The sequence below is a fragment of the Myxocyprinus asiaticus genome, chromosome 16 (assembly GCF_019703515.2).
Source record: "Myxocyprinus asiaticus isolate MX2 ecotype Aquarium Trade chromosome 16, UBuf_Myxa_2, whole genome shotgun sequence".
NCBI lineage: Eukaryota > Metazoa > Chordata > Actinopteri > Cypriniformes > Catostomidae > Myxocyprinus > Myxocyprinus asiaticus.
The window spans coordinates 12,027,983-12,055,379 of NC_059359.1; the positions used below are offsets into that span (position 1 = coordinate 12,027,983).

General features: G+C 37.1%; 1 protein-coding gene across 1 annotated transcript in view; it reads left to right on the forward strand.

Moving 5' to 3' along the window:
* LOC127454481 (dolichyl-diphosphooligosaccharide--protein glycosyltransferase subunit STT3B) overlaps positions 1 to 27,397 on the forward strand; it is a 76,095-nt gene that overhangs the window by 10,781 nt on the left and 37,917 nt on the right. The window contains exon 2 of the mRNA XM_051721722.1: positions 26,399 to 26,507. Within this exon, the coding sequence (XP_051577682.1) occupies positions 26,399 to 26,507 (109 nt within the window). The remainder of the gene's footprint in view (positions 1 to 26,398; positions 26,508 to 27,397) is intronic.

A 27,397-nucleotide genomic window follows, 5' to 3' on the forward strand; every position in this document is an offset into this window, starting at 1 on the left:
CAACAAAACATTTGATTGTCCGGTGGTCACGCCTCAATAGTTTAGCTATTTCAAGAGTGTTGCATCTGTCTGAAAGGCATTTTACAATATTTGACTTTTCAGTGTCAGTTAAATCTATTTTTTGGCCCATTTTATTTGAGGTAATGAAGCTGCCTAATACTTATGCACACCTTGATATAAGGTGTTACTTTCACCACACCCTCCCTCATTATACACATACATACCACCTGAAAATGATTGAATCCAATAAGCATTCAAGTTTATATGGTTTGGAGTTGGAAAATGTGCATGGAAATAATAAGATCAGAATGCTTGCCTAATAATTGGGCACGCAGTGTGTTTGTGTGTGTGTGTGTGTGTGTGTGTATATATATATATATATATATATATATATCAAGCTTTTGACACTTGGGACAATTGAGGGACTTGTACACAACTACAGTGCATCCGGAAAGTATTCACAGTGCTTCACTTTTTCCACATTTTGTTATGTTACAGACTTATTCCAAAATGGATTAAATTCATTATTTTCCTCAATTCTACAAACAATACCCCATAATGACAACGTGAAAGAAGTTTGTTTGAAATCTTTGCAAATTTATTAAAAATAAATAACGGGAAAAAAAAAAATCACATGTTCATAAGTATTCACAGCCTTTGCTCAGTACTTTGTTGAAGCACCTTTGGCACCAATTACAGCCTCAAGTCTTTTCGAGTATGATGCTACAAGCTTGGCACACCTATTTTTGGGCAGTTTCTCCCATTCTTCTTTGCAGGACCTCTCAAGCTCCATCAGGTTGGATGGGAGCATCGGTGCACAGCCATTTTCAGATCTCTCCAGGGATGTTCAATCGGGTTCAAGTCTGGGCTCTGGCTGGGCCACTCAAGGACATTCACAGAGTTGTCCCGGAGTCACTCCTTTGTTATCTTTGCTGTGTGCTGAGGGGTGTTGTTCTGTTGGCTCTGGAGCGCTCTGGAGCAGGTTTTCATCAAGGATGTCTCTGCTGCATTCATCTTGCCCTCGATCCTGACTAGTCTCCCAGTTCTTGCCACTGAAAAACATCCCCACAGCATGATGCTGCCACCACCATGCTTCACTGTAGGGATGGTATTGGCCAGGTCATGAGCGGTGCCTGTTTTCCTCCAGACATGACGCATGCCATTCAGGCCAAAGAGTTCAATCTTTGTTTCTCATGGTCTGAGAGTCCTTCAGGTGCCTTTTGGCAAACTCCAGGCTGGCTGTCATGTGCCTTTTACTGAGGAGTGGCTTCCGTCTGGCCACTCTACCATACAGGCCTGATTGGTGGAGTGCTGCAGAGATGGTTGTTCTTCTGGAAGGTTCTCCTCTCTTCACAGAGAAATGCTGGAGCTCTGTCAGAGTGACCATCGGGTTCTTGGTCACCTCCCTGACTAAGGCCCTTCTCCCCTGATCGCTCAGTTTGGCCAGGCGGCCAGCTCTAGGAAGAGTCCTGGTGGTTCCAAACTTCTTCCATTTACGGATGATGGAGGCCACTGTGCTCATTGGGACCTTCAATGCTGCAGAAATCTTTCTGTACCCTTCCCCAGATCTGTGCCTCAATACAATCCTGTCTCGGAGGTCTACAGACAATTCCTTGGACTTCATGGCTTGGTTTGTGCTCTGACATGCACTGTTAACTGTGGGACCTTATATAGACAGGTGTGTGCCTTTCCAAATCATGTCCAATCAACTGAATTTACCACAGGTGGACTCCAATCAAGTTGTAGAAACATCTCAAGGATGATCAGTGGAAACAGGATGCACCTGAGCTCAATTGTGAGTGTCATGGCAGAGGCTGTGAATACTTATGTACATGTGTTTCTTGTTTTTGTTTTTTTTTTCTTCATTTTTGTTTTTGTTTTAATAAATTTGCTAAGATTTCAAACAAACTTCTTTCACGTTGTCATTATGGGGTATTGTTTGTAGAATTTTGAGGAAAATAATGAATTTAATCCATTTTGGAATAAGGCTGTAGCATAACAAAATGTGGAAAAAGTGAAGCGCTGTGAATACTTTCCGGATGCACTGTATTACACAAGGTGCAAACATTCATTGATGCTCAAGAAGACAACACACTACTATATGCATTCTATACTTTGTAATTATATGAAATGTAGATTCTGAAGAGCAGTACCAAATAAAAAAAAATCTTGTCTCTTATTTTTTATAAATTATGAAAGGGGTGTGAACATTTGAGAGAAAAGGGAATGCAAACTTATCTTTTCAACTATATATACTGTTTATTAAACCTTCGATGAATGGGTTATCAGATGACATCCTCTTCTTTGGCTCTCTATCTCGTTTCTGAACAGCAATCTAAATCGAGAAAATCTGTGATTTGGCTACTAAAATCAGCCATTTGACTCCTTAATGTTTCAGCTTAGGAGCCAATGGCTCCCAAGTAATTTTTTTTTAGTCTGGAGCCCTGAGTAAGCATTTGATATGTGGTTTGATGTTCACCACATTGTCACCAAGTGATGCAGTTTTGTTGGAATGAATACCACCAAATACTGAAAGTTGACATATCCTGTTTCTGCACATAGCATCACATAATTTTAGACCTGTCACAATAACTACTTTTGTTGGACAATATATTTTCCCAGAAATAATTGCGTTAAACAGTATTATTGTCATTTTAAGACCTTTTTATGCCACTGATATAATTATAATATAATAGCATAATAATGCAAGTACACCCTTTCAAAGAGCAATGGACTTTTAATTTTAAAATTTCTCCCTAATTTGGAAAGCCCTATTCTGAATGCAATCCAAGTCTTCATGGTGGCTTAGTGACTCGCCTCAATCCGGGTGGCGGAGGACGAATCTCAGTTGCCTCTGCGTCTGAGACCATCAATCCGTGCATCTTATCACGTGGCTTATTGAGCGCGTTACTGCGGAGACGTAGCGTGTGTTGAGGCTTCACGCTATTCTCCGTGGCATCCACTCACAACACCGAGAGTGAGAACCACACATTATAGCGACCACGTGGAGGTTACCCCATGTGACTGTACCCTCCCTTGCAACCGGGCCAATTTGGTTGTTTAGGAGACCTGGCTGGAGTCACTCAGCAAGCCCTGGATTCAAACTCGTGACTTCAGGGGTGGTAGTCAGTGTCTTTACTTGCTGAGCTACCCAGACCCTGGACTTTTAATTCTTAAGAGTATTCAGACATTGGGATTGGAATATCAAAACAAAAACCAAAAAATATCCTAAATAAATAAAATAAAACCACACAACCAAAACAATAAATAAAATGGACTCTAGGGCTCCATTAACAAAAATTGCACTAAATATTAAACATTTGGCACAGTGGTATAGAGTGTCATTCATTCCTTGTACTGCCAATCCAGTTTCTCAATGGTTAGGAAATTTGTTAACAAAGTGCAAAGTTACAACATATTAGCTATAAGTTAGATATAAGTAACAAGTAGAACAGGATTATGAGCTATAAGTTAGATATAAGGAACAAGTAGAACAGGATGGGATGGTTATGTTTTAGATGAGCTTTTAGGTTAGTTATTTTGCCACTTTTCGTTGCCACTGTTTTAAACAAAGTCAACATACCGGCCCGTTAATGGGCTCTCCTCTCTCTTTCAGCTTGAAGCCAAAATATTCCCACACCAGAGCTATGGAATGCGGCTTTGAAACCAAGTCCATTTGGACATTCTTCTAAATTTCTGGCTGGAATTTTGCAGTCTGTCGGGAAAAACACCTATTAACCTCGAGTAACGCGTTGTCTTCACCTGTTGCTGTCCACTCTGTGTTTGTGGTGGAGCTGCCTGAGTCCCGCCTCTGACACAGAGAGCAGACGAGTGGACAGAAGCAGTGCGACTGGCAAAAATGTTTGTGAAATTCATCCTTATTTAAATAAACGCATGCGAACACAATGGGCAATATCAAGGTCTGCAAAAATGATTGAGGTCATGTCCATATATCGTACGATAAGTTGATAATGTAATTATCATGACAGGCCTACATCATTTCAAGAAAATTGCTGGCTAACCGACTGTCCTAATTGTTTAGCGATTGTAATAACTCTGAGAGCTCCTTTCTGTTTTCGTACACTTTGTTCAAGCAACTCTTCTGCATTTTCAGCCAGCGGCTATATTGATTCGATAACACAAATGAGAAATTGCTTCATGTCCAGATAATTTCATAGCAAACGCACTTTGTTTCTAGGTTTCATTTAGAACCAGCACACTGCCCCAAGCCTGCTCTGTCCTTTCTCATTTTTGGATGCTGTGTCCTGTTCTGCTTTTCTCCTCTTAATTCCTTTAGTTTATTCATTCTCTGTCTTTTTTCTCTCTTTCTTTCTCTGACTCGTGTACTTTTTACTGTCCGAGACAAATTAAAGTGCTACGGTGTATTTTGTTGGCACACCAAAAAAAAAAAAAAGCAGAAATACAAATCTCACATTTCAAATTTGAATCCCTCTCTTATTTTCCTTTTGCCCATCTCTCTCTCTCTCTCTATCCATCTTGCATTATCCATCCACCCCTGTGTTTAATTGTGCTTTCATCCTGTATCTCCCTGACCGGGGCTCCATTGTCTGTGACGGGCATTCTGATCTGGAGAAGCATTTGAGTGCCACTTATCTCCAAGCTGCCCATGGAGTTGAGCTGCTCTCTTGTAGCTCTGAATGAGATTCTGCTTTTATTGGAGGATATGAGTAGAATAATAATGTTTCAGGGACCGTAGGGCCTTTTAGCCTCTGGCTGGCCTTGAATAAAAGTCACTGTATTAATTAGTCCCAATAAGGATGAGAGGAGGCCAAGCACAGGTCAGCTTATTACCGGGCTTGGTGTCACCTTCTCAAAGCATTGTTAAAGAACAGTGGTAAGTCACATGATAATTAGGGTGTTTGAAAATGGCATTGGGTGTTGTATGCTGTCTTCAGCTGTCTGGTTAGCATTCCAGATGTCTTTGCTCCTCAATTCAGGTTTGTGACACCTTCATATCTGTGTAAGTTAAACAGTGATCCGATGACAAAAAGGTAAGTGGCATAATATCAGTATCTGCATCAGCCCATAGCTTTTTATTAAAATCAGTATCACCCAAATAAAACACATTGGTGCATCTCTTTGATTTGTTTTATGTATTTTAATTCTTAATTATATATATATATATATATATATATATATATATATATATATATATATATATATATATATATATATATATATTTATGATTCAAAAAAATTATTTTCACTTTATTTGACAATGTCCAAAATACCTAGGCCTATCACACATTTTAAGAATATATATATAATATATATATATATATATATATTTCTGAACAGTCATATGCATTGGAATGAAACAAAATGAAAACAAAAATGGGTCTTTCTGTTTTTAGTTGAACATAAGTGTTTACTAAGATTTTTGAGCAAGCTTCTTCATCACACATTTCTTTGCCCAATTCCATGTTTTAGATGTGTCTAAAGTCCCATTCAAATACATTCACAAGACTTCATAGAACATCTTTGCTACGCTTAATAAACGCACAATAAAGCCCTCCCTCTTTGTGACCAAAGTCTGTGATGTGACCTTGTGACCAAATCTGATCACAAGTGGTCACTGGCGGTGCATTTGGGACACATTCATACCAGATGACAGATGTTAAGACCATGTGGAAACAGGGCCTTGGTAAGCTTAGTGGATGCCATTCACCTCAAAATAACTCTTTGCCCTTTGACCTGAGAAAATCCTTGTTTATCTAGACCAAATCAGTGATAATTAAGCCTTAAGATTCTTGGACCATCAGCCGTTTTAGAGGAGAGTTACAGAGAAATCTAGTTCAGAATAAATATATCAGTTGCAGTGTCTAATTATTAAAATGTATGATTTTAAAGTGGCACTGATTGCTTAATTATAGCAGACGGAGGTTTTCTAATCTGTCCTCAAACAACAATATGCTAAGTATTAATTGCTATGGGTTTTCGCCCCACTTGGATAAAGTTGTTTGTTCTGTGTGTGGTACACAATGAGTTGTTGGTGTGCTAAAATAGAATGGTTTTAATTAGGATGTGCTCACTTTGCTGATCTGCTTTACATTCACAGCACAAGCTTTTCCCCTCACCAATTACGGGCCCTCAAAGATATTCAGAGAGCGTCGCTTTGATGTGCCTGTGTCAAGCGGGACATACTCCTTGTCCTCATCCGTAAAACCTTCCGGATTGTTCCTCAAGGTCAATCAGTTCTTTTATGTTGGATTAAATCTCCAGGAAATTAACACAAAGGAAGTGAGATGTGAGTTTGGCATTTGCTGTTTAGTTTCCTTTTCCCATCAGCGATTTAAAAAGATTAAAGGTTTTTCAGTATGTGGTTTTATCGATGCTTGCATCGTTCAGACTGATTGCTTTGACCAGACCAGCTTGACGCATGAATTGGGTTTCTTAAATCTACACGGACGTTTCATGAGTTTCTGGTGCCCCAATTTCTCTCTTAAAAAGAACAGTCACTGATTCAGTTACAGCTGACTGATGTAATCGTCTGATCCAGTTCAGTTATGAAATCTTTTGGTTTTTCTTTTACACATTTCAGGTCACTAAGGCTATACAAATTTTGAAGGATGCCAAAACTGTATTGGAATTGTTTGCGCAATTTGATAGTTGCTTCACCTGTTCTACATCCTCATAGGTTGCGTTCTGAGCTGGTTGGCTTTCAGAACATATGAACAATGTTTAATTGAACATATTTTTAGCCAGTCGCACACTAAACGAGAAGCATCACACCTTATTTATTTTTTCTCCCTTTTTCTCCCAATTTGGAATGCCCAATTCCCACTACTTAGTAGGTCCTCATGGTGGCATGATTACTCACCTCAATCCGGGTGGCGGGGGACAAGCCTCAGTTGCCTCCGCTTCTGAGACAGTCAGTCTTATCATGTGGCTCGTCGTGCATGACACCGTGGAGACTCGCAGCATGGGAGGCTCATGCTATTTTCTGCGATCCACGCACAACTTACCACGTGCCCCACTGAGAGGCCCCATCACTAATCGCGACCACGAGGAGGTTACCCCATGTGACTCTACCCTCCCTAGCAACTGGGCCAATTTGGTTGCTTAGGAGACCTGGCTGGAGTCACTCAGCACACCCTGGATTCGAACTCGCGACTCCAGGGGTGGTAGTCAGTGTCAATGCTCACTGATTTACCCAGGCCCCAAATGTGTTGTGTCTTTAGAAGATTCATGAAGTTGGTTAGGCGCTTTTGAGGCAACAGTCTCTTTTTTTATATATATATATATACTAGAGCCCGACTGATATAGGATTTGAGACCGATACCGATTTTAGAGGGGGAAACTTCACAGATTACCGATATGGTGGCCGATATAGTTAATTTTTGAGCTGGAATGAAAACAGACCTTTTCTATATAGATTGCACCACTTTTGCACCGATATGACTATGCAAAGGTAATCAAAAGAATGCTTTCTTAAATATTTTTATCAAATAATATTTGACATTATTATACATTGTCAACAAATTCTAGAAATGAACACTGAGAAAATAAAGAATAAATAAAAATACAATAAATAGCTTAAAAAACATCAGTACTGTATGTTTAGTATTAGTCAGTTGCTGACCATTAAAATAAAGAATAAATTCAAATAAAATAAATAGCTAAATAAATATCAGTACTGTTTAGTCTGTCAAATGCTGACCATTAAAATAAAGAATAAATAAAAATAAATACCTAAATAAACATCAGTAGTACTGTTTAGTATCAGTCAAATGCTGACTGTATTAATACTGCCAGTCAGTTATTGGCAGGTTGTAAAACAAGAAGCATTTACATCTGCAGAGACAAGAGCGGCAGCTGTTTTCTGCTATACAAGTTCAGGGGAAACTTTCAACGGTGGAAAACCAGACTTTTAAATATTACATTTTATAAATGCTGTGACTGGAATTGTTCGGATGAAGGGGGTACCAATCTGTGAATCCTGAACAAAACAGTTTGGTGAATACATGTTTACTCATTAGCTTCCACTCAGCTGACAAGCAATGAAAGTAGCTACGTGGTTAGCTAGTTAGCTATAAGCTCCTTGTCATGGAGATTAAAAGATGGACTTTATTTACTTTCCAGCATTGCATCTCACCAACTAGGTATCAGCGTAGCATGAAATCAGCACTCAACAGACACCACCGCAGCGTTGTCTGCTGAACTGCAAAAAAGATGCTCTGATGTTTTACCTTTCAATCTGCTATATTAGTTACTGCACTGACAAACTATAGCTGGCTAACAGCAAACAGACATGAGTGACATGGATGTCAGGGACAGGGTTAACGTTATATTAGTTATATTGAAAAGGGAAAATGATGGGGTCATTGTATATTAACTTTCCAGTATGTATTTCACAAACTAGTTAGCAACTTACCGAGACACTGCTCAACTCCGCACTGTCTGCAGAGCCACCATCAGCTCAGTCAGAGCGTGCTCTGCTGGACAAACTACGTAATGACACCATTTCTAAAGCATTGTTTTCTACATTATATGTTCTGAAAAAAAATTTCATATCTGCGCATATCGATAAACCTATACGCCGATAACGATATATCGGTCGGACACTAATATATACCTTTTTCCTGTCAAAATGCATTTATTTACTTTTTAGGAAGGAAAACTAAACAATATGAATCAATATTTTATTAAAATTTTCCAAACAAAGCATTCCACAGTATAAAGAAAAAAATGCACTAAAATACCACCAATTCAAGTAACATTAGGCTTAATGTTTCCCAAAGTATAAGTGGGAGGTAGACTAATTGAAAGAACTAGTCCCCATCCAAATTGTCCACCAAGATGAAAGTGCAACACAACGCAGCATAAAGTTGATGCTTTACTTCAGAATGTCATCTGAATGTGGCTCATTACATGTCCCATCTGGGTTTACTTTGTGCAAAAAATTATGGTTAAGAGGTCCTTTCTCCATGACTTGATTACTGACATGGAATTACTGTTGTGTTTGTGGTGTGTACGTCAGTGTAATGTCCCCTGACATATTGCAAAAGGATCTGCCCTTTTCCCACCAGTGTTTAAAACTCACACAGAGCTGAATAAAATATAAAAAACGTATGCCAAATTGGTGAATGCGTTAATCGCGCTGAAGAAACATTAACGCGTTAAACACAATCACATGCGGTAACATGTTAATTTCAAAAGCTCTAATTTAAATATATAATGCAAAGTTTATAGTTATTTATGTAGTTGTACAGAGATAGAAAATGGCTGGAGTTAGCTGTGCAGCTCGATTAGAATTGGAACAGGGTGTCTGGCAAGTTGCTACATGCTGCATTTGGTGATTTCAGTGTAGACTGCTTCATTGATTATAATTGGAGCAATCTAGATTTGTTGCATCAGTCTAGCCAGAATAAGTTGTTGTTTTGAAAACATTATCCCACCACTTTGTCCCTTACGTGAGTGGTTCCTGATTCAGGTGTCGTTCCAAACCCTTATGACCTATTCTTCTGAGGAACACAAAGAGATTTTTATCAGAATGTCAGAGCAGCTACTTTCCATAGACTGAAAGTGGATGGGGATCAGGGACGCTGTTCCAACCATTTGAATGACACAAAGGTGAATAAATACATCCTAATTTTTGGGGAAACCATCTGTCTAACCTTTTGGACCAGTAGAGAGATTTCTTTCTGACCAACTCTCACAGAGTTGGATTAGCTCTTGGATTAAAATCCTTTCTTGTCTTTTGAGTATTCCATGAAGCACCGGTACTCAATTTTACTCCTATAAACACTGCCTGCCAAAAGTTTGGAATAATGTACAGATTTTGCTCTCATGGAAAGAAATTGGTACTTTGATTCACCAAAGTGTCATTCAGCTGATCACAGTGTATAGTCAGGACATTAATAACATGAAAAATTACTATTAAAATTTGAAAAAAATAAAAAAAATTTTTTTCAGAACTTCTTAAACTACTTCAAAGAGTTCTCATCAAAAAATCCTCCACGTGCAGCAATGACAGCTTTGCAGATCCTTGGCATTCTAGCTGTCAGTTTGTCCAGATTATCAGGTGACATTTCTCCCCACACTTCCTGTAGCACTTGCCATAGATGTGGCTGTCTTGTCGGGCACTTCTCACGCACCTTACAGTCTAGCTGATTCCACAAAAGCTCAATGGGGTTAAGATCCATAACACTCTTCCAGTTATCTGTTGTCCAATGTCTGTTTCGTTGCCCACTCTAACCTTTTTTTTTTTTTCTGATTCAAAAGTGGCTTTCTTTGCAATTCTTCCCATAAGGCCTCTACCCCTGAGTCTTCTCTTTACTGCTGTACATGAAACTGGTGTTGAAACTTATCCTCTTGTTTAGGTGTACATCTGGGCCTTCCGCATCTCTTTCTGTCCTTGTTAGAGCCAGTTGTTCTTTGTCTTTGAAGACTGTAGTGTACACCTTTGTATAAAATCTTCAGTTTTTTGGCAATTTCAAGCATCGTATAGCTTTCATTCCTATATATATATATATATATATATATATATATATATATATATATATATATATATATATATATATATATATATATATATATATATATATATAATGCATGAAGAGACAGCACATTTCATTTTATAAACCATAACTCTCTTCCATATATTTTTCAGCTATCAGACCTCTTTCTGCTGAGTCACTGTGCCTAAAGCAGTCTTGCTTAGACCCATTTTTAATGGAGCAGGTAAAAAGAGCAAACTTGGCTAAACCCCCGTCACTCAAAGGCAGTAAAAACCTCCGACCTGGCTCTAACCCCAATTCTTCACGGCTAAGAAACGCTTCATGGATTCACGAAGTGCCTGCTTTAAGATCAGGTCTTTGTGACTAGCCACTGATGACTGTTGTATACTGGCTTTTTGAAGGGAAGGTGTACTAAAGCATCCTTCAAGTGACTCTGTAGATTGAACTTAAGTGCTGTGCTTAGGTAGCACACCTGTGCTGACATGAACACTTTCCTGTTGACGGTATAGGGCTTGTTTTTGTGGTTGAGCTTAAGTATGTTGTTTTTTTTGGGGGGTGGGGGGGGGGTTGCTGTTAAGGGCATTGACTTCAGTTTTTTGTTTCATAAATAGTTGTTTCATTTGTATCTTTGGAAAATGACTAATTTAAGTTTAATTTGTTTCAGTGTAGGGGCCTATGAAATCTCTTATGTTTTCCCAAATTCAGTGTTTTCAGAAAAATAAATTCGGAATTCTGTATTCGACAGTTTAATAGAATATTATCATCAAAATGGTCTCTAAATTCATTAAAATGTTATTTACGTATACAGATCTTCACAGCCCAATCCAAAACACATTTTAGTAATTTGTGTAAAATAAATCGCTGCACAACAAAGCATCACAGATGTAAGATATTGCTTAAACTCTTACTCTTGGAGCGGCCCGATACTGGGCCGAGAGGAGGAGATGATCGCGAAAATAATATATATTATGTTGTTACTCAACCACTTGGTTGATCTACACATAATTGGTGTCGTTCTAAAGCTTAGACTCTTATCTTTACAATAGCTGATCTGACCAATTCTCAAATACTGCTTTTAAATTCACTGATAAATTAGAACTGTTCCATTTTAATAATTTGCAAATTTGTGATCACAACAACCATATTTAGAATTAATAAAATGATCAAAAGATAAAACAGCCATGTGTTATTTATCTTTTGAAAGGTCTTGATTAGTAGAATATAATGAGCAGATTTGTTTCACTCAGAGACCAAACTACAGTGAGTATTTGCATGTAAAATGCACATGTATTATAAACAGAAAACAGAATTATTGTCACATTTTGGTTTAACTTCATGAAAAATAAACATGATATAAAAAATGGCATATCACAACTTACTGCAGACGGCTTTGGATAAAACAAGCCCACATTTGACGAAATACGATGAGTAGATCTTGAAATATTAGTCAAAGAGTGTCATAAAAAGCTATGGTGGCTAATCACTAATGTCTCTTGCGACAGTTTCTCTGAGATCGATTCACTGAAACACGATCCTTTATGTCATAGATGCGTCAGATCATCCTCATTGGCAGTCTAGAGTGTTAGATTCCATGTTTGGAATGTCCCCCTGAATTTTATATTCATGGGCTTAGTTGATATAATTGTAAGTTTTTTTTATAATTCTTTTTAGATATTTGCCTTCATAGTTTTCATTTATTCTGTTTTAGTGTTTAATAAAACTTGCTTGGAGATGCTTTTGGACACTTTGATAAATAAAAGTCCATCTTGGGAACCATGGTTCCCATATGGAATTTTTTTGGACCGATACAATAAACGATAATTCACAGCTTATCGTGGCTGATACCGATAACCAATATTTAAGTTTAAATTTTTTTATCCTTTAACCTTGAACTGCTAGCTAATTCATTAAAAGCTTCTCATTTGAAAAATATGTGTCATATGAAAGCTTGGATTTGGACTTTATGTTTTGGCTGATGTAACATGAACCAGAAATGTGCCTATAAAACAGTTGCATGCTGATCTGAATGAGAAATAAATGACAATACACTTGCATTAATTGTATGGTGCCCATTTATGAGTGTTTACGGTAGGGCTGAACTATTTGGACAAAAAATCAGATTGCAGTTATTTTGAAAAAAAATTGTGATTGCGATTTGAACTGCGATTATGATAAACATAAAAAAAAAAAAAAAGTGTGATTTCCTTTAACCAAAATTAAACCATGTTTTGCCCATGCTTTACTGCCGACCAGAAATACTGTTCTAGAAAGGGTGTTCACACTTGAGTCCTCTAAAAAGAACCAAACTAAATAAAACAGTGAAGCAGAGTGGGTGGGGGAAAGCATCTCAATCACATTGCATCTGTCTGCTGTATAAAAAAAGAAAGAAAGAAAAAAAAATGGTCCAATTTGTGAAAGGGTCATTTCACTTTTCATCATTTTTTTTTTTTTTTTTAAACCCAGTCAACTTGAATATTATATTATTGCAATTAGTGTTGTCATAGTACCAACATTTCAGTAGTCGGTACAGATACCAGTGAAATTTCACGGTTCTCTGCCAATTTCGATACCGCAGCAAAAATATACTAATATGATAATGTGCTATTGAACACACCAGTTTAGTTATTTTTAATTATTATTTAATAATTATTTTAATAGTTATAGTTTATTAATTATTATTTTCCAGAAATTTCCAGAAAATTTTTTAAAGTTTAATTTCATCATCAAAATGGTGTTGTAGAGCCGAGGAGGGCGGGGCTGGGCTGGAATGACTCACGCCTGGTCCCCAATCAGCCTGATGGGGCGCGCGAGGGATAAAGGCGGCCGGGGACAACATTTCGAGAGAGAGAGGTTGACAGGCAGCTGTACTGTGTGTTTATAGTTGTGTGTTTTGTTTATTAAATTATTATTTAAATTGTCAAGCCGGTTCTCGCCTCCTCCTTTCCACCGAACCCCCTTACAGGTGTCTAATCAATCAATTCTTAACTTTTAACAAGAGAAAATAACTTTTGAACATGTCATTGCATTTTTATTCTGTCAAACTTTTATTCAACAGATGTCTTGCTTGTGATACTTTATTATTATTATTATTATTATTACAGTGAATATTACATTTTACTGTACAGTTGTAATATATTTTTATTCAATTGCAGGCATCTAGCCTTTATTTTGAATCGCTTTGTTTTTTGCCGGAAGCTTCACTTTTCCGGATAAACAGTTCGCGTCACGACGCAGTGTGATCACTGAAGACTTAAGTCACGTCTGATGCACATCATTATTCCAAACTTTTGGCCGCCAGTGTATGTGGTAATTTTGAAGTGTTATGTTTTAAATTTTATTACTGTGAAGCACTTTGGTCAACTCTTGTTTTAAATGCTATATAAATAAAGCTGAGCTGAGATTAAAGCACAGATGCTGTGATTTTAATTATATAAATATATATTTTACATGGTTCACAATGGATAAGTGCTCTGCTCTTTCTGTCATCTCATATATTGTGAATGATTCTCAATGTCTGTGGAGTTTCTAGTGTATGAGCGGTCAGATTTATTTAAAGTCCTTAGCTCGTCCACACTAAGATTGCAGCCTTTAGTGGTTTAATAAATCGCACAAGGACATGTCACAGTTTTAATTTGAGTAATTGTCCATTTCAGTGTACAAGGAGTAACCGAGTACGGGTTCAAAATAAGCCTGTGTGCATTTGAAAGCAGTCTTGTGTCAGTCATACTGCACGCTGGTACCGGAAATAGTCGGCATTTTCTGTTGTTTTGAAGTTGAGTCGACAACAGCAGTTTAATGCAGCGAAATGCTCTCATCTGCCTTGCTGTCAACAAAAACCCACTCTCATGGGATTATTTTAAATGCATATAGTAAATTGTAGCGGCCAAACATAGAAGAATGTGAAATTACACAAATGCGCAATTAAAGTAAATCCGGGGCGCTTTAAATAATGCACTCAGATCACGAAAGCACACCTAACCGAACTCTGAGCACATCTGTCACTCAGGGCACCAGATAGACAGAGTTTGTGTGTATGGAGCACAGAACCGCTCTGAAACCACATGTGCAATACAATGATACCATTGCATTTAGTAAAGCACTACACACTAAAGACAAAACCGCCATGCACATAGATGCAGCACAACAGGCAGCGCTTTGAGACTTTGTTTTGTTTTTGTTTTTATTAAATCGCAGCCCTCACGGTTTGAAAATCGCACTGGGTCATACCGTGATTTCGATTTTATTTCGGTTAATCGTTCAGCCCTAGTTTACGGTAATCCCGATGACTCTGACAGAGAGACAATAATGAACTTCAAACAGCTGTAATAATGCATTAAACCAAAATGAAGTGATAAACAGCATGTAATGAACATTTAAAACAACAAAACGCACAATACAAACTCTAAACTTTGTATACATGGTGTAATATTTATGATGGCAGCCAGACTGTGTGCGCAGTGGTGATTTGTGTGTTTCACAGATGCTTACTACAGCGCTCATCCTTAACACTGTGTAACTTATGAAATGTGAACACAACAATCATAATGGGAATAGGTAACATTATAGAGATCGAATAGTCATGAGTCATAACGTTCTAAAAGTCTCAACTCGTAAAATACAAGAAACACATTCATTTCACTCACAAACTAGTGTTTTTAGCCATCTCAAGTCACTCTGTGAAACTTTTCAAGATCTATGAACCGTGGATGTTTTGGGGCTTGTTTTGATTGCAGTGCCGTGCTGCAAGTAAAGATGTGCAATTTCCCACATTCTGTTCGTTTCATTAAGTAATAAGTGAAATTGATAGCCCCCAAGTAACATACATGTTTTTTGTCACGTTTTTGATTATTGCCTGATGAAACATAAACAGAATATGTGAAATGGCATGTTGTTACTCACCGCAGATGATCCCAAATTAAAACCAGACCCAAAACAACATGACACTGTGCAGAGATTTTGAAATAATCCACAGAGAGCGACATCAGCTTGGCTCTCACTTGCTCTCACTCACAAAGACATGCTGTGTCGCTTGGGGCTGCCTGAGTCTCTGCCTGAAGGAAAGACGTGGCAGGCAGTCAGAGGTTCTCAGCCACAAGCAAATAAACCGTAACAAATTGTCAACGAAAATATAGGTGGTAATTCCATTATCGGCGCGATAATAATAGAGATTTTCAAGGTTATCGGCCAATAATATATCGCCCGCTGATATATTGTGCATCCCTAATGGTTCCAATTTCTATATCTTTGGATTGCATTGTTTGCAACACATTTTTTTTTTTTTTCTGGTATAGTTGACGTTGGAGAACAACACCAAAGTTAAATTTATGAACGTCCATACTTACTGTCTAAAAGGTATAATGTCAAACATGAATAATAACTGAAGTGTATTTTTAGTGCTCATATTCGTTTTTCAGCAGTGTTGTATCATGAGAGTCTCTGAGTATGGTCAAAATATATTTTCGGATCACGATTTTTTTAAACTAAGCCTAAATCGAGAAAAGTTGAGATTGAAAGTTTTTTTTTAATTGTATTATTATAACTTTAAAGTCATATGCATAACAATTTCTTTCCTTTAAAATTAAGCTAAAAGTACTGTTCTTAAGTGCTAAATGATCTATTAGAGATGTACTGGGACTATGGTGAAACCAAATGGAAATTAAAGCTAACAATTCTGCTTGGTGAAAATATGGAATTATGTGAGATACATTTACTGCTTACACAGTGACTGAAAACGTGCATTTAAAATATATTTTAAATTAAAATAAAATTGTATGAAAAAAAATAAAATGGTCTTATTACATCTGAATATTCTTTTCAAAAATATATATTTAATGGAAGTGCATGCTTATCCAGTTAAATAATTTTACTGATGAAATCAAATCAGACATGACATTTGACATTAGGATTATAGTCCCCCATAGCATTATTATACATAATATTCAGCAATATATATATATATATATATTAGTAGATAAATATGTCACTATCATTAAACCTCTGTAAACTTTAATTTCCTCCCATACTGTCAGATCAGATCATTCTCATGCTTCAAATGGTCATTCAGTCACTTGCGCTGTAAAGCTGTATGTCTCACTCCCACACTAGTTTCAGTTTCTGCAGTTTCAGCCGAACTCATTGTACGTACAACACCTGTTGGCTGCTAGTCTGCAATTGTATTTTAGATCTCCTTGTGTGCAATGAAGCGATTTCCATTTGTATGCCCACGTTACGTAGATGTTGCGTGTATTGGATAGAGCAGATGCTAAACGTCCCATCCACGATGTGCATTGTCAAAAAAAATTTTTTACAGCAACGTATGGTGATACGATAAACTGCTATTTTTTTTTTTTTTTTTACTACATTAAAAATATTACATTTTTTGCCGATAATTGTCACTTGCAGCATTATATAGGACAGTATGCTGTAAAATTATACCCGTCACAAACACAGAATGTTGTGATTTTGTTCCTCATATTTTCCTTTTGGTTTAGTGTGAGAAATATTTCAAATGTGGAGCCATGTGGAGCTCTGAAGAAAACAAACTTTAGGCATCCTAAATAAACCGGAATTGTTCCCACGAGATAGGCTAAAAGTTGTTAGAAGTGTTGCGGGTCCAAATAAAGTTACCTAATAGTCACTCACTTTTATTTTTACATGGTATTTGGACAAGTTGTCTTTTGTGATGGCTTGGATGGTGTTAACTAACGATGAGTTATGTTTACGATTCTTAAAAACCTTTTCCATAATCTTTCTCCAGGTTTGCCATCTTCCATCTTTGCAGCTTTTTTCTCCTGATTAAATTGAAGGGGATGCCTTTGATAATGTCAGCCAACAAATCTGTTGACAAATTGCCCAGTCTGACTCCTCAGTCGAACACTTATTGCATTCATTTTTCCATAACCTCAGTCGTGAAGGAATTGGTTACTAATGCCTTGTCAGACAAATCTGAAATGTCTAGATTTTGGCCTTTGAGGTGGACAAGCAGTGACGGCAGAGTAGTAATCTTGCTTTGCAGAAAATGACACATGGGTAGGGTTGCAGCGGTGTACCGGTTTCACGGTGTTCCACGGGATGAAAATTGATGGTTATCATACCATGTACATTTGCTTATCTACGGTATTGAGAAAAAAAAAAATACAACCTGAGAGAGAATCTCAACTGCGTGTGCACATCTCCTTTCCTCCTCGACTGCCTCTCAGACTTTATTGTTATTAATATTATTATTTATTACTACATTGAATATTACATTGTGCTATATACAGTAGTTGTATATTACTGTCGCAAACTTAATGCGTGCTCTGCTGTCTGTAAAATATTACAAACACAGAGCACACGTGATGCTTATGATGAGGTGTTTTTCAGTGTATGAGCTTTACACATTCTCTTTGAAGCATGCAGCGCATTCAGACTGTATATTTGTTTTATATCTCAGCCTTTTGAAGTTTATCATCACACTAGGACATATCATGATTTTAATTTGATTAATTGAGCATTAATACTTTGTCAAACATTCTGTGACATTCTGCATTTAATAGTTAATAACATTTTTATGACTGGATTCCATGATTCCATACATGTTATCCACATCGCAGAAACAAAAAAACTCACTCTAGGTAGTAAACAAAAAAAATAAGTCCATGCTTTTAAGAGCCCTCTCAAAAGATCAAGCACAGGTAAAACGTCTGCTTTAATCCACAGTTTTCCTAAGAAACCTCTGGGCAGCACCATGATGATTCTAATTGCCTGTTTTCTGGTCTTGAGAAGCAATGTAAAACAAACCAAAATGAGTGATCTAGATGGAGTACAACAACCTTTTAAGTGTTCTTTGGATTAAAAATTAATTTCACGCTCGACTTGTGCAGTTGTTGACTGTCATAACAACTTAAAGTAGTTAATGAAATCAACGTAACTAACCTCGGACCATTGCTTCATGTCATCTACTTACTCAGGTGAGGCCCTGTTTAAAAAAAAAAAAAATAAAAAGGTCATATCGGCACTATAGAGCCACATGTTTTTTTTTTTGACAGTTTCTACAAATGTAATACTTTACCCACTAAGAATATACGCCGATGTGGGTGAAAACACTGGAAACTGGAAATTAAAAACAGGCAACTCGTGGAACACTTCAGTGTTCAGGAAAAGGGTGGATATAATGAAATGTTCGTTTTTGTATTTTGCTTGCAAAAAGAAAAAAGAATTGCAAAGGACCAGGGTACTAGTCCTGAAGAGCACGTGAGAGTCAAGTGAGCCTAAAGTGTTATTGAAGCAACACAAATAGACATGGTTGCTTCAGCAATTGCATTTTTTTTAGCTCACATTTGCTTTTCTGACATTATCTGTTAGGTTTAAGGTTTAGGGTAGGGAGGTAGGTTTTGTTGATTGAAAACTTGATAAAAGCATTAACCTTAACCTTATCGGCTTAAGAGATCATTTAACTCTCTAGAAGTGCCACATAATATAATTTTGGAAAATATCGCCACAGTTGCATAATTTTCATGAGATCAGGCTTGTTACATTTGAATGACTGTCAATGGATAGACCCAGATTTTGGCATCACCCAGCAGGGGTTAACTGGGCAGTGTGTACCAGCCAAACCCTGACCCCTTGTTGTGGACATGTATGCATGGAGCTATTATTTGGAGTTTTGCTGCCTTGCTGAAGGACATCGCAATAAATCAATGCCAAGGACACGGTTCAGGTTTCAAATAGTGGAGTGATGAAAAGCGAGATTTTTATCATACCAGTAAAGCTGCTTGAATCTTTAGCCTCTCTAGACAGATGAAAGGGTTGAAATGGAGGTAGCAGTTTGCGGTGTCAGTTAGCAGCCAGGGTCAGTGACGGACAGTTTGTGTTTGTGTGTGTGTGTGTACAGTCATGCTTTAAAGGGGTCTTTTATATATGCACGATTCACAGTTCTGATGTTCCTCCCACTCAAGTGCTGGGTTGCCAGATTCTATTGTGAACATTAAGCATCTCTTACCAGTTAAATTGACTGAATTAGTAAGGACATTAATCTGATAGCGGCACATGTGAGGACACTTGCCATACATGCAGAATATGATTAAATAAAGCCTTAATATATTTCTGTCCCAATGGAAAGTTGAAAGCAACATGGTTAGTATCCACAATAGTATCCATCGAAAATCCACTGAGCATAGAATACTGGTCACTTATTGAAAGTCTATGGCTGAATTTATTAGCCTATGTAGTAAATAATTGTCCTATCACATCAGCCAGTGTTTGTGTCTCACTTGCGTCATTTGTCATAGTCATTAAAATATTGCATAAGTGTTCTGCAGATCTTTCAGGTGGGCATGTGAATGTTCCCACAAACCCATCAACCATAAATTAATAAACTGATGTGTATTAGTCAACTACGCTTTGCTTTGTGCTGTTTTTTTTCTTCTCAAAATTAGAGATGCTAAAACTGGTTTGTTCTGTCTACTTTGAGATGAGAAGGATTCTGAAATCTGCCCTCTTCTCCCAACCTCTATAGAGGGTACCTGTGTATGTCCACACCGCCTTTGTTCCAGAAGTATTTTTTTCCATAGGGATTTCAATAAATCCTTCCTAAACGAGTTCTAAGTCACGAACCAAACCAACCAGCTCTGAGGTGAATAACAAAGTTAAATTAAAAATGTTAAATTCTTATTTGATTTAAAGCATAAAAGACAAGGTACAAGACTGTGTACTTCCCATCTTTCATTAGGGAATAAACTGCAATCCCATGAAACATGAAATGACTTAATCGAATAATATAAAAATATAGTCTTAAATTATTTAGTAGAGAATTATTTAGTAGAGCATGTTGCATCTTAGAGTGCATCATGTGAGTGGGTGATCACTGCTGGCACGCTTTGTTGGCTGTGCTTCTCTGATTGGTGGATATTTCTTTGCTTTATTATGGACAGTGTAGTTCAACAGAAGCATATGCGATTGATTAACATTGTCTGTCTTTTAAAGGTTTATTAGTTATCGAGATAACTAACGGGAAGAGGATGGCCATGCATTACAGTGATTTTACTGTTGTCAGGCATGACGGCAACAACTATATTAATAAAGACACCAAGGAAAAATAAGTAATTACATTAATTATTAATAATGTTTACAATAAACAATTCTTTCAGCAAGTAATTTAGACATTAGCCTATCTGATATTGTTCATGTAAACTTGGCTCATGTGTGTTCAACTTGTGCACATAAGCTGTTTTACAACAAACTTAGGTCATCCAATCAGATTTTCGAATTCAGTTTTATAAAATAAGTTCTAGGCCTACTTTGTTTAATATAGTTGTATTGTGTTTTGACAGAGGGTATTTTGCTTTTGTAGATTCTTCAAGTTCAAAATTGGATTAGCATTCAGAAGAACAGGAACTGCTAAGTATAATCAGTTTCTGTGTATTCGTTTGGCTGTACACTGACTGTATTTTGTTTCAACTGAAAACATTACCTATTAGCAGCAAACAATAAATTCTGAGAAAACAGACTGCTCTGGGAGAAGATGAGAAATTCAATCAATCCCATGATTGGTTTTCTTGACTTTCACAATTTTGATTAAATCTGTTTATCAACACACAGTTTTGCATTAGTATTAACATGCACCGCCTGAAGAACAAACATGCAATATCATACAAAGCATCTGACTTCTGGGGGGGGGGGGGAGTGAAACTCTCAGCAGGCCAAACAGTTTGCAGTACTTAGGCTGATAAAGGCGTTTGAGAGGATTACGGTGTTTAATTACAGTTGTGCACGTGGTGGATTTTGAGGTTTTAATTTTAATCTGGTGTGCATCAAATTAATGGTTCTAAATTGATAGAGACCATCAGGAATAGTTTAAAAGTGCATTTAAGTTGTAGTGTCTAATTTTGTTCATGTTCAAATCCTTTCTCTTATCTCATCTCAATATGCAGAAACAACTATTAGTAAGACATTTGTAGGTTGATTCCCCCCAGAAAGTGTTTTCATTAGCAGGCCAAATAAGGGCGTGTTAGTGTGTACCAGGGCCAGTTGCGTTCCCACTGTCACTTACGGGGCTTTATCGCGTCTCTCCAGGACTTCCTCTGGACCAAGGGCCAAGCGCCCTGGCCCGCCGATTACCCTTGGGCCAATGAAGGCCAACTGGGGATTGAGGCGGGGTCAGTGTATAAGGTGGAGTTTCACTGAGTCAGGTCAGAGGTTTCAGCACCAAGATGCTCATTTATAAATTTTTCATGTCTAGCTACAAGGTTACCTCAACAGATCAAGAGAGAATTGAGGATCATCAGTACTGGTCGGTAGATGAAATCAGGGCTCTTCTGAATATTTATGCTGATGAAAATGTGCAAAGTCAGATCAATGGCTTTTGCCGAAATGGAGACGTGATTAAGTCAAATCAATTCATTTTTATTTGTATAGCGCTTTATACAACACACATCGTTTCAAAGCAGCTTTACAGAAAATCATGCTTTAACAGATGATAAAACTGTAATATCTATAATTCAATAAGCCTTAGAGGCATCATTGTGTAATTTGATTAAATGATTGTAAATTGTATATATAAAAATAAATAATTAAATAATAATTGTATTTAGATCCCCAGTGAGCAAGCCGAAGGCGACTGTGGCAAGGAACACAAAACTCCATAAGATGTTGGTTAATGAAGAAAAATAAACTTGGGATAAACCAGGCTTACTGTGGGGTAAATCTTAAAAATTGCAGAAATGGCACAAATCTGTATTCATTTCAAGGGTTAGCTAGTCTCCAGAGTCTGATACCTCAGCTTGAGTTACCCTCTTGCTTGTGAAATGGGCGGGTAGAGTGACGTTGGCACCAGGGTGGCATATTAAGGGCAGATTTTATGGCAACACTGCAGGGCTATTGGCATGATGGTGGGAATGCAGATCGATTTTGGTCTCAAGGCTTGAAGTCCATGGCTCTTGGCCCTGGCTGACCAGTTGATAGCCCTGGCTCACACTGGCCCAATGGTGGAAAAGCGGCTACTGTGCATCTGTGGTGCTATCAAAACATTGCTCAGTTTGTTTGAGCATCCCAACATGGCAATATAGGTTCAACCAATAGCATGAGTTTGGGACAGGTCTATTTGGTCATCCAATGGAAGATAGGGCAGTATTCTGGAAACATGTTTGACCACAGTCATTCATTTTGCAGTTCTTTTTAGTGACGCAAGTCAACAGATGACACGGTTTGTTTTATATGGTTAGAAAAAAATGCCCTCATAAAGGTAAAGAATGCCCCTGAAAGTCAAATCCAGGGGGCAAATATTGCCCCTTAATTTAAACGTTTATTTCTGACAACTGCGCAAGTGGTGCTGAAATGACTTCATCCTTAATAAACAATAATTTGTTCGCTGTGGGCAGGTGTCTAATATTCAACTCTGTATTTATACTTCATCTTGTGGCAGATTAACTGGAATAAAGGACAAACATGCAGAAGTCCTCAATAAACTATGCATGACTGATTGAACAGGTGTTTTGCTGTCTGTGTGCACTGAATCACAATGATTAAAATTAATTCTTGTCCTTGAAATCTTTCAAAGCTGTGGTGTGACCTTCTATGCAATTTAAACAGTTGAACGATTTAACCAAAAGTTTTTAACTACAGGAAATGCTACACGAAGTTTATAATAGTTTTACATTTTAAATTTAGTTTTTATTTCTATTTCGTTTTACATTTTTCACTCCAATTTAGATTAATTTTTGTTTTGTTTGTTAGTTCTATGTTAGTTTTAGTTTTTAAATATTTTGTTTAGTTTTAGTTTTTCCAATACATTTAGTTTTTATTTTAGTTTAAGTTTTTATTTCAAGTGATACATATAGAATGGGGAAAACAGGCATTTGTGCAACGTGGGTCGTATAGCTGGACACCGAAATGTGCAGTTTGTAAATAATACTTATAATATTAAAAATCTTCATTTTATTAAGACCAACTGAATTTCATTACTGATATTACAGTAGAAGAAAACGCATAATTCCGATTTAAGAATGCTTATTTTTTCCGAACTTTATCCACAAAGTCCACTTTAGTGCATTGGACATGAGAAAGTAAGCCTTGTCGCAACTCTGAAAACTGAATATCAAACAAAACTCTAAATCCTGTGAAAATCCCAGATGGGCGGGTTTGAGTATTTCTGTAACTGCTGATCTCCAGGGATTTTTAAGCACAACAGTCTCTAGAGTTTACTCAGAATGGTGCCAAAAACAAAAACCATCAAGTGAGGGGCAGTTCTGTGGATGGAAATGCCTTGTTGATGAGTGAGGTCAGTGGAGAATGGCCAGACTGGTTTGAACTGACAAAGTCTTCAGTAACTCAGATAAACTGCTCTGTACAATTGTGGTGAGAAGAATATTATCTCAGAATGCTATTCTGAGATGCGGGTTGGTGCTGTTTTGGTGGCACAAGGGGGACCTACACAATATTAGGCAGGTGGTTTTAATGTTGTGGCTGATCTGTGTGTGTGTGTGTGTGTGTGTGTGTGTGTGTGTGTGTGTGTGTGTGTGTGTGTGTGTGATATATACACACATACATACATATATACACATACATACATACATACATACATATACATGCATATATATACATACATATATACATACATGTGTGTGTGTATATACATACACATACATACATACATACATATATACACATACATACATACATACACACACACATATATATATATATATATATATATATATATATATATATATATATATATATATATATATATATATATATATATATATACACACACACACACACACACACACACACACACACACACACACACACACACACATATACATATTGTAAGGGGGTTTAGTGGAAAGGAGGAGGCGAGAACCGGCTTGACAACTTAAATAACAATTTATTAACCAAAAAACACAACCAAAACACACAACTAAAAACACAGTACAGCTGCCTGCAATTCTCTCTCTCTCTCTTGAACTGTCGTCCCCGGCCGCCTTTATCCCTCGCGCGCCCCATCAGGCTCATTGGGGACCGGGTGTGTCTCATTCCAGCCCGGCCCCGCCCTCCTCGGCTCTACACATATATATACACATACATATATATATATATACACACACACTACCGTTCAAAAGTTTAGGGTCACTTACTCATTCTTTATTTTTTATTTTTTTCACATTTTAGAATAATAGTAAAGTCATCACAACTCTGAAATAACACAAATGGAACTATGGGAATTATGTTGTGACTAAAAAAATCAAAAATAAATCAAAACTGTGTTATATTTTAGCATCTTCAAAGTGACCACACTTTGCCTAGAATTTGCAGACATGTACTCTTGACATTTTCTCAACTTCTTGAGGTATCACTCTGGGATGCTTTTTAAACAGTATTGAAGGAGTTCCCATCTATGTTGGGCACTTTTATTATTTGGTCCAAGTCATCAATTTAAAAAAAAAATATATATATAATACATTTCTTTTTAGTTTTGTTATTAAATTAATATGTTGGCACAATTATATTTTTGTCTACAAAACTAATTACAAACATTTAAGCATACACATTCAGATCAAAAGATTTTTAAGATCATGAGAAACATTTCAGGCAAGTGACCCCAAACTTTTGAACGGTTGTGTATATGTACATACATTGTATTAAAATATGTAGCTAAATTCAATATAACATCTTTTAGTATGTGAAATGTCATTTTATTATATATTGTTTTATATGATTTTAACCACATTTTAGATATTTGTTAAATTCCATATAGTCTATTCTATCCATATGATGTCATATTGCATGTGTAATAATGATTTGACTTGTCAGTGCTTGAAATTTCTTGACAGCTACACATTTTTACACAAAATTGGCAACATTGGAAGTTAAAAAGTTAAAATACATTTCCACATTTACACCGATCAGCCATATTAAAACCACCTGCCTAATATTGTGTAGGTCCCCCTCGTGCCGCCAACACAGCACCAACCTGCATCTCAGAATAGCATTATGAGATTATATTCTTCTCACCACAGTTGTACAGAGTGGTTATCTGAGTTACCGTAGACTTTGTCAGTTTGAACCAGTCTGGCCATTCTCTGTTGACCTCTCTCATCAACAAGGCATTTTCGTCCAAAGAACCGCCGCTCACTGGATATTTTTTTGTTTTTGGCACCATTCGGAGTAAATTTTAGAGAGTGTTGTTGTGCGTGAAAATCCCAGGAGATCAGCAGTTACAGAAATACTCAAACCAGCCCGTCTGGCACCAACAATCATCCATGCAATTTATCTAATCAGCCAATCGTGTGGCAGCAGTGCATAAAATCATGCAGATACGAGTCAGGAGCTTCAGTTAATGTTCACATCAACCATCAGAATGGGGAAAAAAATTGATCTCTGTGATTTGGACCGTGACATTATTGTTTGTGCCAGATGGGCTGGTTTGAGTGTTTCTGTTACTGCTAATCTCCTGGGATTTTCACACACAACAGTCTCTAGAATTTTTAAGATTGTTTTTATTTTAGATTTTTCAGAGCCATGAAAATGTATTTTAGTTTAATTTCAGTTTTTCCAGTTATGTTGATTTTGTATTTTTATTTCAGTTTACGAAAATGTTTTTTCACATTTTAGTTTTAGTTTCTGATAATATCCTTGCTACACATAATAGTTACTTGTTGACTGCTTCCCACTGGATCCTCTTATAGTCTTGAGTTTTGGCATTGATTGTAATGACTTGTTAAGATTTGTCATTGATGATAATGGCTGTTGTGTTCATGAAAATGGAATGACCCCATCACTCATTCAGACAGTTTCTTAACCCGCTGCCCTGAGCGCTGACGAACAAGATCACCTCTTCTCAAGAAACACATCCTGACATGACAGTTTTGATAAAAAACGCTGCTTTTTCCATCAGAAATGACACAGTGTCCCTTTTTTATGTTTCTCTGTCTCTACAGGTTCAACTACAGATCAACTCATCATCTCACCACTAACGGCTTTTACGAGTTCCTGAACTGGTTTGACGAGCGAGCCTGGTACCCACTGGGCAGGATAGTGGGAGGAACGGTGAGTCTCTCTCTCACTTGTCTGATGTAGTTTGCTGAAATGAACCACTGAATTAGATCACCCCCATCCCTTCTCCAAAATGCCGCTTTCAAAAAATGTCAGTCAACCCAATAGGCAGAGAGTCTTTCTGATTGGCTATGGTATTGGATTGGCTAAAAAATTGTGGTTTGCCAAAAAATGTACCACATTTTTTATGTACACATTGCTTTCTGTGTTTTATACGTCTTGCTAACATTCAGGCACCATTATGTCTTAAAACTCTTGTACGTCATTTGCCGAATATATGGTAGAGTGGGGCTAGTTGTCACAATTTTTTACTCCAGTGAATTATTTCACAGGGTAGGTTTATAAGTCAATTTCTGCATAGCTACAAACCTTAATGTCTTGGCAAAAATAAATAAAATATATATATATATTGAATATTATCACTGATGTTGCCCAGAAATAAATATACAGATCATTGAAAATGCTTGACCTTTTGTGACAACATGCCCCAAATATCGGGGAATATTTTAACACTATAAGGTGCAAGTTGTCACCATAGAACTTGTGGGTTCATGTAAACATTGGAGGGTGACGTGGGAACGTGTCTCCACCATTATAGCCACCAAAATAAAATCTACACCTCATTAAATCTACGCCTGCATTAAACTGCCCATTATAGGTTTTTCAGGAAAATGTATAAAGTAAAACCATTATGAAGCACAAAATGATTCCTGAGACAACAGAAATGGTAAAGGTAATGGTCAAAAATATACTTGACTATATGTATGCCAGTGTGGCTTGATTATGTTTGCTTATTTACCCAAGAGCTATTACAAAATACGATGAAAATTTACTTAGGGTAGAATTCACAAAAAATATTTAAATTTAAGAGGGTTTTGAACTAG